General features: G+C 47.6%; 1 protein-coding gene and 1 long non-coding RNA gene across 48 annotated transcripts in view; one reads left to right on the top strand and one right to left on the bottom strand.

The window, feature by feature from the left end:
* The window catches only part of Celf4 (CUGBP Elav-like family member 4), a 287,815-nt gene extending 279,489 nt beyond the window's left edge, over positions 1-8,326 (bottom strand). For 5 of the 43 annotated variants that reach the window (XM_052741702.1, XM_052741710.1, XM_052741695.1 and 2 more), the window contains exon 1: positions 7,804-8,323. In XM_052741702.1, the coding sequence (XP_052597662.1) occupies positions 7,804-8,089 (286 nt within the window). In that variant the 5' untranslated portion in view covers positions 8,090-8,323. Of the gene's footprint in view, positions 1-7,803 lie in introns of all 43 variants that reach the window. The other 38 variants (XM_052741740.1, XM_052741712.1, XM_052741699.1 and 35 more) reach the window with 17 other exon arrangements.
* A 575-nt stretch (positions 8,327-8,901) lies between these two features.
* Positions 8,902-15,245, top strand: part of LOC128112609 (uncharacterized) — a 292,581-nt gene continuing 286,237 nt past the window's right edge. For all 5 annotated transcript variants that reach the window (XR_008219048.1, XR_008219050.1, XR_008219051.1 and 2 more), the window contains exons 1-3: positions 8,902-9,553; positions 12,654-12,737; positions 14,326-14,458. This is a non-coding gene — a long non-coding RNA (uncharacterized LOC128112609). The remainder of the gene's footprint in view (positions 9,554-12,653; positions 12,738-14,325; positions 14,459-15,245) is intronic.

Genomic DNA, 15,245 nt, shown 5'->3' on the forward strand with positions numbered 1-15,245 from the left:
CACACACACACACACACACACACACACACACACCGAGAGAGAGAGAGAGAGAGAGAGAGAGAGAGAGAGAGAGAGAGAGAGAGAGAGAGAGAGAGAGAGCTTGCTGACCTCACTAGCAGGTGGTAGGGCAGCCTAATGCATGGGTGAGGTGGTAGTGAGATCTGTTAAGTGTGTAGAAACCTTTGATCTGTGGCCTCTCTTAACAAAGGTGATAATTAATTAAAGCAGGGTGTAATAAAGTAGCATCGCAGTCAGTTTATGCAGGGCTGTCCAGAGCCAGCCTTCCAAAGTTGCTCTCAATTAAACCCTCGTTGCAAGCCAGCTCATTATCAATTTTTTCTTCCTGAGTTTGATCACTATTTTTGGTATTCACAGAACTAGGACTGTGTCTTTCTCCATGAGGGCACCCATTTATTTATTCTTGCAGATGCCACACAGGATCTGCTCTTGCGCTGAGCTGCTGGGAGTCGCTGTTTTAGAGCCTCAATCAACTCGCGCTGGAGAGGAGATATGATAGGGATAAGAGAAGGCAAATTCGGATCAAGTGGAAGGGGAGAACCCCCGTGAATGAATAATCCTGAAAACATCTACTCTCGAAAGACTCAGAAAGCAGAGGGATTTCTGAGTTGATAGACTTCCTGTAAGAGCCTCCTCCATTTCCACTCAGCAAGTTCTCAGGGGCTCCTGGATGGGTACAGTGCTGTAGCCACAGCCTGCTACAATCACCTACAAGGATACCAGACCAGGTGGGAATCCCTTGGGCGACAGCCCTGGTTTCTGAGTTTATCAAGAGCAGGAGATGAGAACTTTGGCTCCTCTATGATCGTCTGTCCTAGCACCTGCAACTCCACCCTTATGTGGAGGTAGAAGCAACTGCCTCTTTCCTCAGGCCCCATTTGGGGTTGGGTAGGCTTCTTTAGTATCAAGGATGAGGAGAAGAGGGAGAGGAAAGGCAGTGGACGACGAAGGGGCCACAGCTGAGCCAGGAGGGAAGGGCGATTACTGGTCTAGCCTCAGAAGTGATTGGATAGGATAGAATGCTTTCTGTCATTCTCAGAGAAGCCATGCATTTAAAAGACTAGAAAAAAAATAAAAGAAGTAGTGGGGAGAGAGGATGGGCTTCCTTGTTATAAAGCACTCAAAAGGGGGCAATTGGGTGTCTGCCACACCCTGCTTACGTTTAGAGAGAATGCAGCACAGAGCTCAGAGGGCCTGTTAGGACTATCCGAACTTGTCAAGGAGCGTGCACGTGTGTGTGTGTGTGTGTGTGTGTGTGTGTGTGTGTGTGTGTGTGTGTGTGTAAACATGACAGAAAAGTAGGCTGGGATGCCAGGGGCAGTCTGTGGGGTAGAGAAAGCAGTGGGTGGGGAGCTCAGTCCTGTGGAGAGCTAGGCTCTGTGGCTGGCTTCTCACATCCTAGATGGAAGGTCATTTCTAAAATGAGTCAATGGGTGAACAGAAGGAGGCCAGACTTCAAAAGAATGATGGGTGGGGGACGATGATGGGATTCTCTCCCAAACTTGGACTTCTAAGTAGAAAAACCAGCCAGATAAAAAAAAGCACACCTCCACACTGCAACCTGGGTGCCGACAAATCCAAGCCACGAATTCTGAGGGGGAGGATGTATATAACAACGAGGACAGCCCTTCTCTCCAGTTTCTTTCCTTTTCTCCATTACCTGTATCCTGATGCTGTATATAGCCCTGTGTGATGAAACTTCCCTTCATATTATCTCTATGGCACTTGTCTCCGCCATCCCTTTTTCTATGCATACACTTATATATGCGTGCAAAACACACACACACACACACACACACACACACACACACACACACACACACACACACACGTTCACACAGCACCCACATGTTCACAAAATACCCACACAGGCTGCAGCATCTTCCTGCTCCCCACACTCTGGTACTCAGAAGCACACTGGTTTTCACACCCTCTGGCTCTTCTCTTTGCATGTCACATGGGATTCCCTTTCCAGCTCAGAAGCCACTTCGATCTCAAGCACTGTCAAACAGTACACCCAGCTTCCACCTGGCATGTGGATGCTACAGTGTTGCTTTTTAAAGATTTCTGCCTGCAGTCTTGGGCCTTGGTCACTTTTGTATCCTTTATTCTATAGGCACTCCACCGCAAACCCTTCTCAGCTGAGATCATTCTTGGTCAAACTGGAGACTGACCCTTTTCTAGGGACATGGAAGTTGTGAGCTTTGTAGTGTTTTCTCTAAGTCTGTCTTAGGCAAAGTTGGAACCAGTTATTTTCTTAACTAATGAGGTGGGGTCTTGGCTGTCTTCTTAGGCATTCCCTCCCACCCTGGTTTATCTTCTAGAACAATGAGGGTGGTGATACTAATAATAATAATGGTGATGTGATATCAGAAATGTCCCTGGAATCAGCTCTTATAAAAATAAACTCAGAACTTCTCAATGACTGTTCACGGAGTGATTACTTTAGTGTGCATTTTTTTTTCTAATTGTTTTCAAGCTATGGCTTCATTAAAGAAAATCTTTGGTTTTATTTTGTTTTGTGCTTGAGAAGTCACAAATCCAGGGCAACTGGAGGAGGGAGTGAAGGGAACTTCAAGGAGATTATTTCAATATAACCTGGAATTAGCATTACAGATTGGGCCAGGGGCACATGTAAGTAACTCTCTGTTGAACTGCAATTAAATTTAGGCCAGCACAGCTTTTCATATATGTCGAATGCAGTTAACAATTCTTGTACATGGATGAACATTTGGGCACATGTGCATGCTAATTTGCCTATGTGTGCTGATTCACACAACATCCGTTTTAAAGATAAATAAAATTATACTCAAAGAATAGGTAACCTTTTAAATAAACCAGTCATCCATTATTTTTTTTCTTTGCTTTTAAATAGGACACACTGATATCTGGAATTTGGAGACATTTAAATGGTTAATGTGGCTTTGACACGCTTTAGTCTCTAAATGATTTCTACTGCTCGTGTGTGTGTGTGTGTGTGTGTGTGTGTGTGTGTGTGTGTGTGTGTGAAAAATTTAGAGTATTTTTTTCTCATTTTCTCATTTCTTATCCTATTTTTCCTATCTCTGACATGGTACATTTTTCTTTTAGTAGTTGTAGTGTGTGACCAGTCACTCAGCCAGTCCTTTTTTTCCTGGACAAAACTGACTTTTTATTTTTCAAAGTAATTAAAAAAAGTTCATCTGCATTGAGCTGACAACGCACACTGATACTCAGTTTTTCTCTCTTAGATTCATTTGAAAATGGAAACCAGATAGTGCCTCACAGTTTTAATTCACCTCTAAGCACAGCAATTAAAAAAAAAGCCATTTTGGTTGAAATCAAGAGGTGGAAATTTGATGTTCTGAAAAACAGTTGTGTCTTCAAACTAGAACATGAAATGTAATTTTACGAAGATGGTTACAGATTACCAAAACATAACTATAACCTCTATCTCTCTTCTTCCTCCCACTTGCATTCCAAATCAAGGGGCTTCAGATGTTTCCTACCTTGGTGCAGCTGAAATCAGAGGTTGTGCAATTGATAGTGAAGATATATTAAAATGATGCCCCCCTTGAAGCTGAATCCACGGAAGAATTTGTTGTTTAATCTCCACCCTTTTTCTGCATGGAGTGTGAGGGTACCGGAGGCTGCTGTCCCCACAGCAGTAGCTCCTGGGTTTGAGTCCCCCTACTCGAGTGAATCCCAGGGTGTCACAAGAGTAGATTTTGACTATGCAGTAGCTAAAAAAAAATCTCCACGCAGAGTAGTGACCCAGGCACAGAGCTGTTCTGACCAGATAATAAGAGGGACTCTGATGGGGACTTAGCTGTTTAGATTAAAATGCATTGCAGGCTTCCAGAACAAGCGCACATCAGTAGTAAAGGCAGTTTAAACCTTTGGGGACAACCCTATGTTTAGATTACATTAATTCATAAATATTATACTAAATACCACTTAAGTTGGACTCAAATGACTTCAAAGATAATGCATTATAATATGGCTATCCAGAGAGCACTAGTCTTTATGTATCCCAGTAACTCAGTCTTTGCTGCCTCCTATTTGCTAGACATGACCAAAGTTATGAATGGATTTCTGGTGTATTCATGCGTGATGCAGTGGTGTGTGTGTGTGTGTGTGTGTGTGTGTGTGTGTGTGTGTGTACAGGCATGGATATGTGTGTGTATTTATGTACCTTCAGTCACCATTTCTATTCTCCAGGAAACAAAAAGAAGAGAAGTAAAAGAAAAATGAGAAAGGAAAGAAGTAGACTAGTGGGTGACCTATTCCCTTTTCCAGGGAAGAAAAATTCTACAAAACAGGGCGAAATTGGCCCTCGGCTCATTTCTGCTGCTATCCCGGGAATTGGTCTCTCTCTTGTTTGATCAATACTACAATGTCTTTCTCTTTGGAGTCTGAAAAAACAGTCTTTCCAAAAGTGCTTTGAATTGGGGAGAAGAGAAGGTTCTAGTTAGCGGGAGTTTGCATTACAGTGGGTTTTGTTCTGTGCATATTGTCTCTTGGATTTTGATTTGGCCTTTTTTTTTCTCTCTCTGCCTTCCACACAGACCCCTTCCCACCAACTGCTTCCTGGTCTCTAGGGGGTAAATTTACCTTTACAGTAATTATCCCACTCCACAGCTGCTATTTGCTGCTTCCCAGTTCAACAGCCTTTTCTGGAAAAGGGGGGTGGGATGATCCACAACACCCACCTACTCCCTCCTCCACGGACTCCCAATTCGGCTGGAGTAATTGCCTTTTAAGGTGCACTGTACGCATGGCAGGTATTCCATTAACCCTTGGAACTCCTCCATTTTATAGTCACCTGAAATGGCAGGTGGCCAAGAAATGAATATCCACCTGAAACCTCATGCATATCATTTAGTTTTTTGTTTTTACCGATTTTTAGGAACTAATAGTGTACACATGCCCCCACACTGGAGGCCAGTGTCTTGTTAGGTCTCTCAATTATATCCCAGTATAGTTCATTAGAAGTTGAGCACTCATATGCCCTGAAACCAGGCTTAACAAAGGCATGGTTCCATCCCTAGCCTCACATCGTCAGTTTAGAGATTGGGAAGATGTAGAAGCTAAATGCAGCCTTCATTCTTCAAGTCTCATCATGCTTTTTTAGTTAAGAGTAATTAATCACCAATGGCAAGCAAGTAATTTTTTTAGGTGGCCAGAGGCTTATTTTATCAGGGTTAGCTAATAAATCAGACATCAGTGAAGTAGGAGTTCAAACTCTACTAGGACTGAATAAACCAGCTTTTAGAAATGCTTACGTTTATTCAGCTCTCTGAGGGCTTCTCAGTATTGTCGGGGATGTGGCGGCCCAACCCTGACTCTTAAAAATCAGAAGGAACTTAAGGGAAAATGTATGCCCAAATTATGAAAGGCAGGAGGCAACAATGACACCCAGTGTGCCAGAGCCAGCAGTCCTGCCTGTCACAGCCTGAGCCAGTTTGCAAGAATTATTTGGGAAATGAAGTTTTGCCTATCTTAGGAATCCTGCATAAGCATGTACATCACACACACACACACACACACACACACACACACACACACACACACACACACACGTCTCTCTGTGTGTATGTGTATTCACATGTGTGCATGTGCACCAAACCTTCTGTAGCTTCCTGATTCAAATGATAGAAATTCTTTACTATGATAGGAGAGAGTTCAAATTACACTGGAAATGAAGTAGTGGTATCAGCAAGGGATTGCTGAGAAGAAAGCATGGAATAATGTTAAAGTTTATCTGCACTGGAAACAGAACAGCGATAAGGTGATCCAATGCAGAGCCCACAGAACATCCAGCTCCCCACAACTGTCTTTTGCTTCTAGTGGGTTCTGATCTTTTAAAACTTTGAAATCTTAAATTACTACAAGAGCTGATTGTTAAGATGGGCAGCCTCCCTCCTCCATGCTGTTAAAATTCTATTATAACTATTTTTAAAACTGAGGACCTATTAGAATGACAAAGGTTTTATACAAACCTTGATTAGCTTCTAGGGAGCTTGATTGGAAAGGGAAAAACTACAAAGACGTGGTTGCCTCCGGAGGGAGGCGAAAAGAAAGTATTTCTTTTTCCAAATATTGTTTTGAAGCCTGCTTCCCCCTTCCCCCCTTCAATCTCTTTTCTGAACAGACATTTTTCTCCATATTGGATAAAGGTTGTTTTCTCTCTCCATGACAGCCCCCACCCTCACCCCACCCCAACAAATCTAGTATATTTCCACTCTGCTGTGTTTTTTTGTGCTACTCAATGTGCCATTAACTTTAAGATTTACTCCTCAGCAGGCAAGCTGGAAGATGCTAAAGCCAATAAAAACTGCTCTCTGGGACTCCAACTAGGAAGACTTTGGAGCTCTGTTTAGTATTCGCATGAAGGGAGGGCTGGGGAGTGAGGGTGGTTGTGGTAGTGAGAAGCTCTGCTGCTTAGAGAACCACTCAGCTCTGCGCTCTGCACCTAATGTGCCGGAGGATCAGCTCTGTTCATAGCCCATTTGTGGCCAAAGACAAGGCTGCTCTCTGTGTGGGGGTGGGTGTACGTGTGCGTTTTCATCTTCAAAACCACCAGCTCTAACACAGCATCTTTCGTGGCTCTCCACACTGCTGTTTATTAAAACCGAACGTCCATACATCCCTACAACTTCCTTAGCCCGTACTCCTTCCCTGCCTGGCCATCAATCTCTCTCAGAAAGCATTTAACTTGCCCACATAGCTCCAGCACCGATTAATCCCTGGTGCACATCCTATACATTACTGTTAGGGAGCAGAGCACTGGGCTAATTTCGTCACCCACCAGCCACCCACACACATTCTACAACTGAACTCGTTTGGGGCTCTGCCTTGAAGATAATAAAACAAGGAGAAAACAGGCAGGCTGCAGACAATCCCATGACCACTTTCCTAAAAAGTTGTTAGGTTTTAATTCTCTGATTATTCTGTCCCCACCTTCCCCAGACACTCACTAGCAGTGATTGCTTCTAGGGAGAAATAATATGCTAGGGAGCTCCCTGTATGGTGAGTTTGGGATACATTAAGGTTTACCTTTCCAAATGCATCTCTTGTATGCACATATTCTTCCCCAAATCTCAGCCTCACTGGGGAAGGGGATTGTTCAGGTTTCCTAGACCCCTCACTCCACCCAGGGGATGGTTCTTTTCTTGCTAATTCTTGCCTTGGGTTTTTATCACTCCTTCCAAATATCCAAAACAGCACCTTCCCAGTAGTCACACCACAACCAGACTACTGAGGTACACATCTCGCTAGGGATAGTTTACTGTTAAATTGATAGCAAAATAAAAACATTTCTTTGAATTTGTTACCCCTCTCCCTTTTAGACGGCCGCACTCTTGCTCTTTTGGCCCACACAGAGGAGGAGGGCAATTCCTGTAGTGTTTTCAGCACCACGGCGATGGACAGCACCCCAGATCCCGGGCCAGCTGAGCGCCCACTAGTCAGCTCAATTTTCTGGGCTTGCCCGGAGCAGCTCTCCCTATCCCAATCTTTCAAGTCTCTAGATCCAAAACCTCCAGCCCCATTTGCTCCCATTCCTTCTTTCTTCTCATCTCCTGTCCCCACTGCCCTCTCTACGGCACCGCTTCCATCGGCTTGTCCCGGCGAACATCTCCCTACACACCCCAGCTCGGTCTCCGTTGCCGGAGCGCCTCCCTCCTCGGCGCCCGCCCGTGGCTCGCTTTCGCCCCGTCTCCCGCTTGCCAGTCGCTGGCCGGCCAGTTTGCTGCCCGCCCGCTCCTGCTCCCCGGCAAAGTTGGGAGGGAAAGGTGCTCTCACCTTTGTGCATGCCTGTGAACCTGTCCTTCAGAACCGTAAGCTCGTAGATCTTGCCGAACTCCTCGAAGAGGGGCTTGAGGTCCTTCTCATCCAGGTTTCGGGGGATCTGCCCAATGAACAGCTTGATGGCATCGTGGTCCTTCATGGGAATGGTCGACGGGTTCCCCGGGCTGTGGCTTAATCCGTTCATGTGCCCAGCGCTGCCCGGACTGCTGCCGAGCCCGTTGGTACTGAGGCTCGCGTTGTCAGCCTGTCCGTTTGCTAACGTGGCCATCTTTATATACATAGAGAAAAATCTTTCCTTTTATTCTTTCTCGCTCGCACTCTCTCGCTCCTCTCCCTCACTAGCTCGCTCGCGCTCACACACGCACACGCACACACACACACGCACACACACACACACTCACACACACACGCGCGCACACACACACATACACACACGCGCGCGCACACACACACGCGCACACACTCACACGCACACACACACACACACACTCACACACGCACACTCGGGTTCTCTCCTCCTCGGTTTCCTACACCTCTTTTCTGCTCTCAGCTCTCGTTCTATGTTCTCTCTTTCTCCTCTCTTCTCTTGCTCTCTCTCTCTCTCTCTCTCTCTCTCTCTCTCTCTCTCTCTCTCTCTCTCGTTCTGGTGTGATTTTTTTTCTTCTTCTTTTTTCTTTTTTCTTTTTTTTTTTTTTTTTTTACATTGAACAGACAGGATCTCTGTCCTTTCGGTTTAAACAGGCTGGACCGGTTCAAGTTCCCTGCCAGACCAGGGGTGGGGGCGGCGAGGGCGCGCGGTAGGAGGAGGGGAGAGCGGGGGGCCGAGAGTGGGCGCGCTGGGGGGCGCACGGAGGCAGGCGGCGGCCGGGGGCAGGGCGGCCGGGGCGGCGCCGGCCTCGCGCGCCTCCCCCGTCGGCGGCCCCGCCGAGCGGCGGTGGTACAGTCCGAGACGTCCCCCGGCTATAAATAGCGCCAGGCGCATGGCTCTTTGGGAGGCGCTGAGATTCCGGGCCCCGCAGCCGCGGGCAGCGGGTGCCTGTTAGCCACCGGGGCTCCTGGTCTCTTCTCTTTGCCTTTTGAAGGTTATTATTATTATTTTTTTTGGTAATAGCAGCAGGTGCAACCTTTTGTATTTTCAAAGCATTGATTTTCATTTTCGTGTGGGTAGGTAGGGGGGCGTTATCCACTTAGCTGCGCTCTGTTAGGGCGACAGGCGGGCTAAGCGAAGGCAGGGACGGCGGGCGGGGCGGCGGCGCAGGCGGCGGCGGAGGTGGAATGGGCGCTTTTCTCTCCCATCTGGCTCCACTTATTTATTTATTTAGACTAGAAAAAGCCAGCCGGCTTGGAGGGAGTCCGCCCAGAGACCTGAGTGCGCACTGATCAGTGTCGAGAGAAAAAAAAAAGCGCTACATAAATATATATTATGTGGATAAATCTGTAGACAGGAGCTCTAGCTCGCGCGCTCTCTGTTTCTGTCTCTGCTTTCCCCCTTCTCTCATCCCCAATCTGCCAGAGCAGTCCCCAAATTTCTCCTTCCTATTCTGCATCCACCGCCACCGGATCCACCTGGGAGGATGGGGCTAGGAGAGCAGCCGGGGCCGCGCCGGAGGCTCAGGGAGTAGAATTCGGCTTGGTTCTCCGCCCCAGCCCTCTGAGAAGGCGGGAGGGAATGTTTCAGTCCCGGACACGACTTCTCCCGTCCGGACAGTGGCAGCCAGTGCGGCCGGTGGCTGGAGGGAGGAAGGTAGGAGCCAGGGTGCCCCCGGGCCGGCTCGCCCCCGGCGGACGAGGAAGGCGCTGGGTGCGGTGGCAGAGCCAGAGAGCCAGCTCGGGGGAGAGGCTTGGTTTTTGCTCCCTTTCTTGTTTTACTGACGCAAATTAGAAAATTATTTTCTTAGTCCACTGTCAAAGAAACGAAGCCCGGTCCCCGCTCCCGCCATCCCAGCTTCGGCGGGAGGTAGCCTGGAGCGGCTGGTGCTGCCCTGCACCACCCGATCCAGAGGTGCGAAGCGGGGAGTCTCGAGTGCGGGGTCTGGTCTCGGGGATCGCACAGCGCGGGACTCCCGCAGGGCCAGCGGGGCTAGAGCCTCAGCTGCGCGCGAGAGGGAGTGGCAGGCGCAAGAACTGTCCCGCCTCTGGGGGCGAATAGTGGTGGTGAACTTGGCTGGGGCAGCCGATTTTTATTCTCAGCGTGTTTACCTGCACCCCTATTCTTTCCCACGCTTGCTTTTCTCGGCTTCAGAAACCCGGCCAATTAAAATAACGCGCCCATTCTCCCTCAGGCTGCAGGGCCCGGTCTACCCGCCTCCCCCCCCCCCCCCCCCAAATCGGGCCCCTGCTGGCCACTTTCCGGTTTTCAGGGGTCTCTGTTCTTAACCCTGAATTACATTACTAGACTTTGTACTTAAATTTTAATTTAAAGAAACGAGACTCTAACAGCCTGAAAACTTGGCCAAGCATTTGGTACAACCAGAAGGTTCTACACTACAGAGCCAGATGTGGCCAGAGGGCCCAGAGATTCTCTCAGCCCTGAGGTTGACAGCCCAAGGCCCAAGCTAGCTCCAGACCCTCCTTTCTGAGGTTAGGGTCCCAAACCAAAGAGGAAGAACAATTCTGAGAACAGGGAGCATTGTTCATTTTAGATTTTCCCATCTTTGCTTTTTGGAGGTGTGTGTGTTTGTGTGGTGTGTGGTGTGTGGTGTGTGTGTGTGTGTGTGTGTGTGTGTGTGTGTGTGTGTGTGTGTGTGTGTAGAATCACTGAAGTTGGTGGAATGGGGCAGAGACTCATCTGAAGAGGAGGTCTACTGTGGCTGTGTGTTTTGTGAGCCTCTGATAAGCTATAATAAGGTGGGCATGTCCCTGGTAAGCAAGCTGGAGGATTTGTTAGTGTGTGACAGGTGTGTGCAAATGTCTTGTTAGTACTGTGTGCTTGTGTGGTGGTGCTGTTTGTACCCATACTCCTCTCTCTCTCTCTCTCCTTCTCTCCTTCTCTCTGTCTCTCTGGTGTGTGTGTGGTGTGTGTGGTGTGTGTGGTGTGTGTGTGTGTATCCACCCCAGGGCACATAAGCAGAAAATAATGACTATTCAAATTCACCACCCAACAGCATCTTGCAGGGCTGTTGGCCCTGAGGATCTCACTGTGAAGTGGATTATATTTTCTGCCATAACAGGAGAGTTAATGAAAATAATTTCTACTTGAGGTTCCTTTTCCTGTCCCTGCCTCCCATCCTGTCAAAACAAAGCCATGAGGGCATGAAGCCGAGAAGTAAAAGAAACCAGCTGAGGAAAAGGAAGGGACTGCCCAGACGAAGACCCCAAAACTGTCACCTTCTTTTTCCTGACACCATCCCAGTAACCCCCAGGTCCAAGTAAATCACTCACAGATGTTTAATGATTTATGCTATTATTATTATTATTATTATTATTATTAATAATAATAATAGCCACTGTGCAAATCCAAGCAGCAGTATCTTGGCAGGAGTGAATAAAAGAACTGGGGTGTTAATGAAAGGGGTCACCTGGTATTTCAGATTCCTATGCTTCCTCATGTTTCTCTTCATATGGGATGGGAAGAATGCCTTCCTACTTAGGTGGGCTTCCTCCCTCCTCTGTAGCCCACCTGATAGTGGTACATCTTGGATTCCCTCTTAGCCCTTCGGTGGGGAGGGCCTCTGTTACCCTTCATCTCTCTGACAGGGGTATGGACAGTCACCCTAGGTTCCCTCAGGAACATCCTGGACATCAGGTCCCCTCACATATAAACGGCAGTTGAAGCAGCTTCTGCAAGGCACTGCTGTCTTAAAGATGCCAAACTGTAGCTCCTGGACTTCCACATCTTAGCCTCAGCAGAATGTTGGGGGTAAAAAGGTGCAGACAGGTGTCTCAAAAGAGTGACTAGAGAAGCAAGAGTAAGATCCCTGGGAAAATGTATGGATGAGGTTTGGTTGGCTCTTTGGCACCCTTATCCTTGATATCCTAGGAAGACTTGGGGTAAGTTCTTCACCCCCCCCTCAGATCATCAAAGAGAAATGTAATTAGGGAAAGATAGGGACAGAGTATTATTCACAGTGTCATTTAAGCAGATTTAAAACCTTTTCTCCAAGTGTCACTTCATGCCCACAGCTCTTCCATCCGCTGAGAGAGAGGAGAGCAGCAGAGGGAAGAGGGAATTGGGAGTATCTGCTTTTTGTTTTCTCTCTGGTTCTGGAGTGAATGCTTTGTTGCTGATTCATCTCTGGGGATGTCAGGATGCCCTGTGGTGGTAAAGGTGTTTGAGGGTAGATAAGGTCACTTCCCTCTGCTCCTCCTCTCTGTCTGTAAGGGGAAAGGACACTCTTTTCACGTAACACTTCCCTGCTTCTAGCCACCCTCCACCCCCTTCCTTCTGGTACCCACTGAACCACAGTCAGACCTGCTTTGGCTGTTCTGCCTGTAGCTTACTTTTCTATTTGGTCGGAGAGCAGGAATATGGTCTCTCTCCATCAATGTCATCCCCCACACAGTGATGCTCACATATAGGTGCTCAGGATAGGGCTTACTAATTAATTTAACTGTGTTCATTCTTCTGCTCCCTTGGAATAGGGGGCTGTACCCTTAAGTCAACACCGTGGGAAGGATTCAGGGTCAAACATGAGAACACACACAGAAACTCAGCCTGGCTAAGCTTGGGGGCATCACCACTCAGCCATTCTTGCATTTTATCCAGGCTTTTTGATCTCACTCACTGGAAATGTTGGAGAAAGGACAGGTCTGCAAAGAACTCACTGTCTAGTTAGAGAGCAAAGTCACACCAAGTGAAAAGCCCCAGAACAGCAAACTGCAACAGATGGTTAAATGTCTTCCAGGCTTGAGGATTTCCACAAGGAGGAAATAGAAAACAGGAAGCAATGCAAGCCGCGGGTGAGAAGTGGGGATGAACTCACTGCAAGGTGGGTAGTGGCTTTGAGGAGAGAGGGGTGCTTGCAAAGCAGGAGGCCAGGGTGTTCTACTGCAGAGAGCTGGCCAGTGGCCTGGAATTAGACCAGAAGGAAAGAAACAGTGGATTCTTAATGGAATCCAGAGAAGACTTCCTGGAGAAGAGCATCATGATGTGGTCCTGAGGGAGGAATACCTCAGCCTGGGCTGGAGGCGGTGGTTGGAGTCACCCATGGTTGGGAGTGAGCAGTCAGCTGTGGCTTTCCTGGTAACAAGAAGAGCCTCCCAGAAGCTCCTCTGTAGAGAGAGCATGAGGAAGCAGGGTGGGATTTGGAGGGTGCAGCCTTTTGTGAACTGTGCCATAAACTCAGAGCTCCTGTGCCCTTAAATAGTTTGGGAAGGCTATGTAATATAAAGCCCAGTGAGGAAGAGAAAAAAAAACCAGTTCTCACCACCTCTGTTAATTTTAGCAGCATCTTGTCATCACTGAAAGACCTCCTTATCCTGTTCTGAGCCCATAGTGAATCTAGCCCAGGAACCAAATCTATTGGAGGGAAGGAGAGAATAGGAGGGTGGAAATTGTGTGTTTGGGAAACCCAGGGGCTCCTTAGAAGGATAGAGTCATCACTGGGGCACTACCTAGTACCATGGCTGCTAGACAAGGGTCTTCTATGCTGTTTTCCTCGCTATCCGAGCCCCAAGGACACATTTTCCTGGTCCACTGGGGGCTCCCTAGCTGTGTCCACTGACAAGCTATACCCCTAGGAGCCCTTGTGTCCTTGGCCAATAACTATTATAGGTTTCTGTCCCAAGCCTTCAGTTTTGTTGAAGACAGGCTGCCAATGAAAGACCAGCATGTGAACAAAGGGATTTCCTGTCTTGGCTGAGACGTCCTGCGCAGCATGTCCTCAGAGGCAGCTGCAGCAGCAGGAGTCTGGGTCACTACTTTCTTGGACTTCAACTTTCCCTCCTGTAAAACGGAGTTGAGAACCATTTCTCCAAGCCTCCTTTCCCTCGGGCTCCTCGCCTATCCAAGGAGATGAGACAGTGATGTGTCTTTGAGGTTGACTTATGGATTTTATGTAAAGATTTATTATTAAGATGAGAAAGTAGGGATCGAGGTATGGACAGGCCTTGGAAAGAGGAATGTAGACTTGATGATCTCCATTGTTGGGTCCCAATGAGCAAGGAACTAGCTGACTATTTTCCCTAGGGTATGAGCATCTCTTCAAAGAGGAGTGTGCTCAGACCTAGAGAAGCACATGTTTCCACCTGCCAGTCCTGCCTCCCCTACTTATTAACTGTGTGACCTTGGGCACATTGTTTAGTCTCTCTGTGGCTCAGTTTCCACAGCTGCAAGATCAGTAGAGAAATAGAGCCTGGCTCGTAGAGTCGTTGAGAAGATTAAATGAGTAAGTGCAGGTAAAGTGTTCAGATCAATGTCTGGACAGCCAATATTATTGGAGCATCACTAACAGGCCACTGGGGGCTGAGGGAATGCTTGAGTACCTCCCAGCTCTTGCAGGGCTAGGGTTGGGCCCAAGAACTGGATGCCCAGTCTTAAGGTGGATGAGCTTACACATTGCACTCTGATTTCCCTAGATACTACCCCCTGGGGATGGAAACATTCAGGCAGCACAAAGCTGTATCCCTGCTTCAGTCTTCTGGGGTCCTGCCCTGTGTACCTGCTGCTAGCCCTCTGGCCCCTTCTTCTTACCTGAGAGGTGTTACAGAAGTAAGTCTTTTTAATTGTGATGTTTTACTAATTAGTTTTTAATTATGTTAATTTATTGTACATGAGCCCTGAGGTTTGCAGACACTAGCTCACTTGGAAACTGGAATAGTAGGTTACATTTATCACACAAAATGCTGTGGATACATGTCCCTGTAGCGTGGCCATGGTTTCTTCAATAATACTCTTGAATCAGCAGGTCCTACCTGGGATTTCTCATCCTAACTTTTCCCATGGCCACAAGGCTTCTGTAGTGTATGGTCTTTCACTGAGCACAGGGGTTATGAGATTCAACACTGTCAGGCTGTGCAAGTAAAGAGTGAGGTAGATGACCTAGGGGGACACTGGATGGGGCTCGGAAACGTGAGATGTTATCAGGGAAGGTGTCTAAGAATGATTATGTGGGCCCTCAACTTGCCCACTTTGGTAGAATGCTCCTGACCATGCATGATGGAACTGGTATTGCTGTAGACATGCCCAGTGTTCTGACAGCACAACACAGTACTGTTACCTACAATGTTCACACTCAAGAATCATGCAACGGAGTTAAAAAATAGGAAGTAATTGCATAATTCTTTTAAAAGGAAGTTTATGATTTTGCGTCAGGCTACCTAATAGCTATCTTCTGCTGCAAAGGGCCTGCAGATTACATACAGGTTGAACACCCTTGGTAGAGCTAGACAAAGGGCCTATAGCTATGTGGTCTGGGGAGAGGCAGCAGACGTTGAAGAGGAGGATAATGCACACATGGGCAGTCAGGGTCTGGGCTATAGACAGAAGCAGGGTTATG

This window comes from Peromyscus californicus, unplaced genomic scaffold (assembly GCF_007827085.1).
Source record: "Peromyscus californicus insignis strain IS unplaced genomic scaffold, ASM782708v3 Scaffold_17__1_contigs__length_78620276, whole genome shotgun sequence".
Taxonomy (NCBI): Eukaryota; Metazoa; Chordata; class Mammalia; order Rodentia; family Cricetidae; genus Peromyscus; species Peromyscus californicus.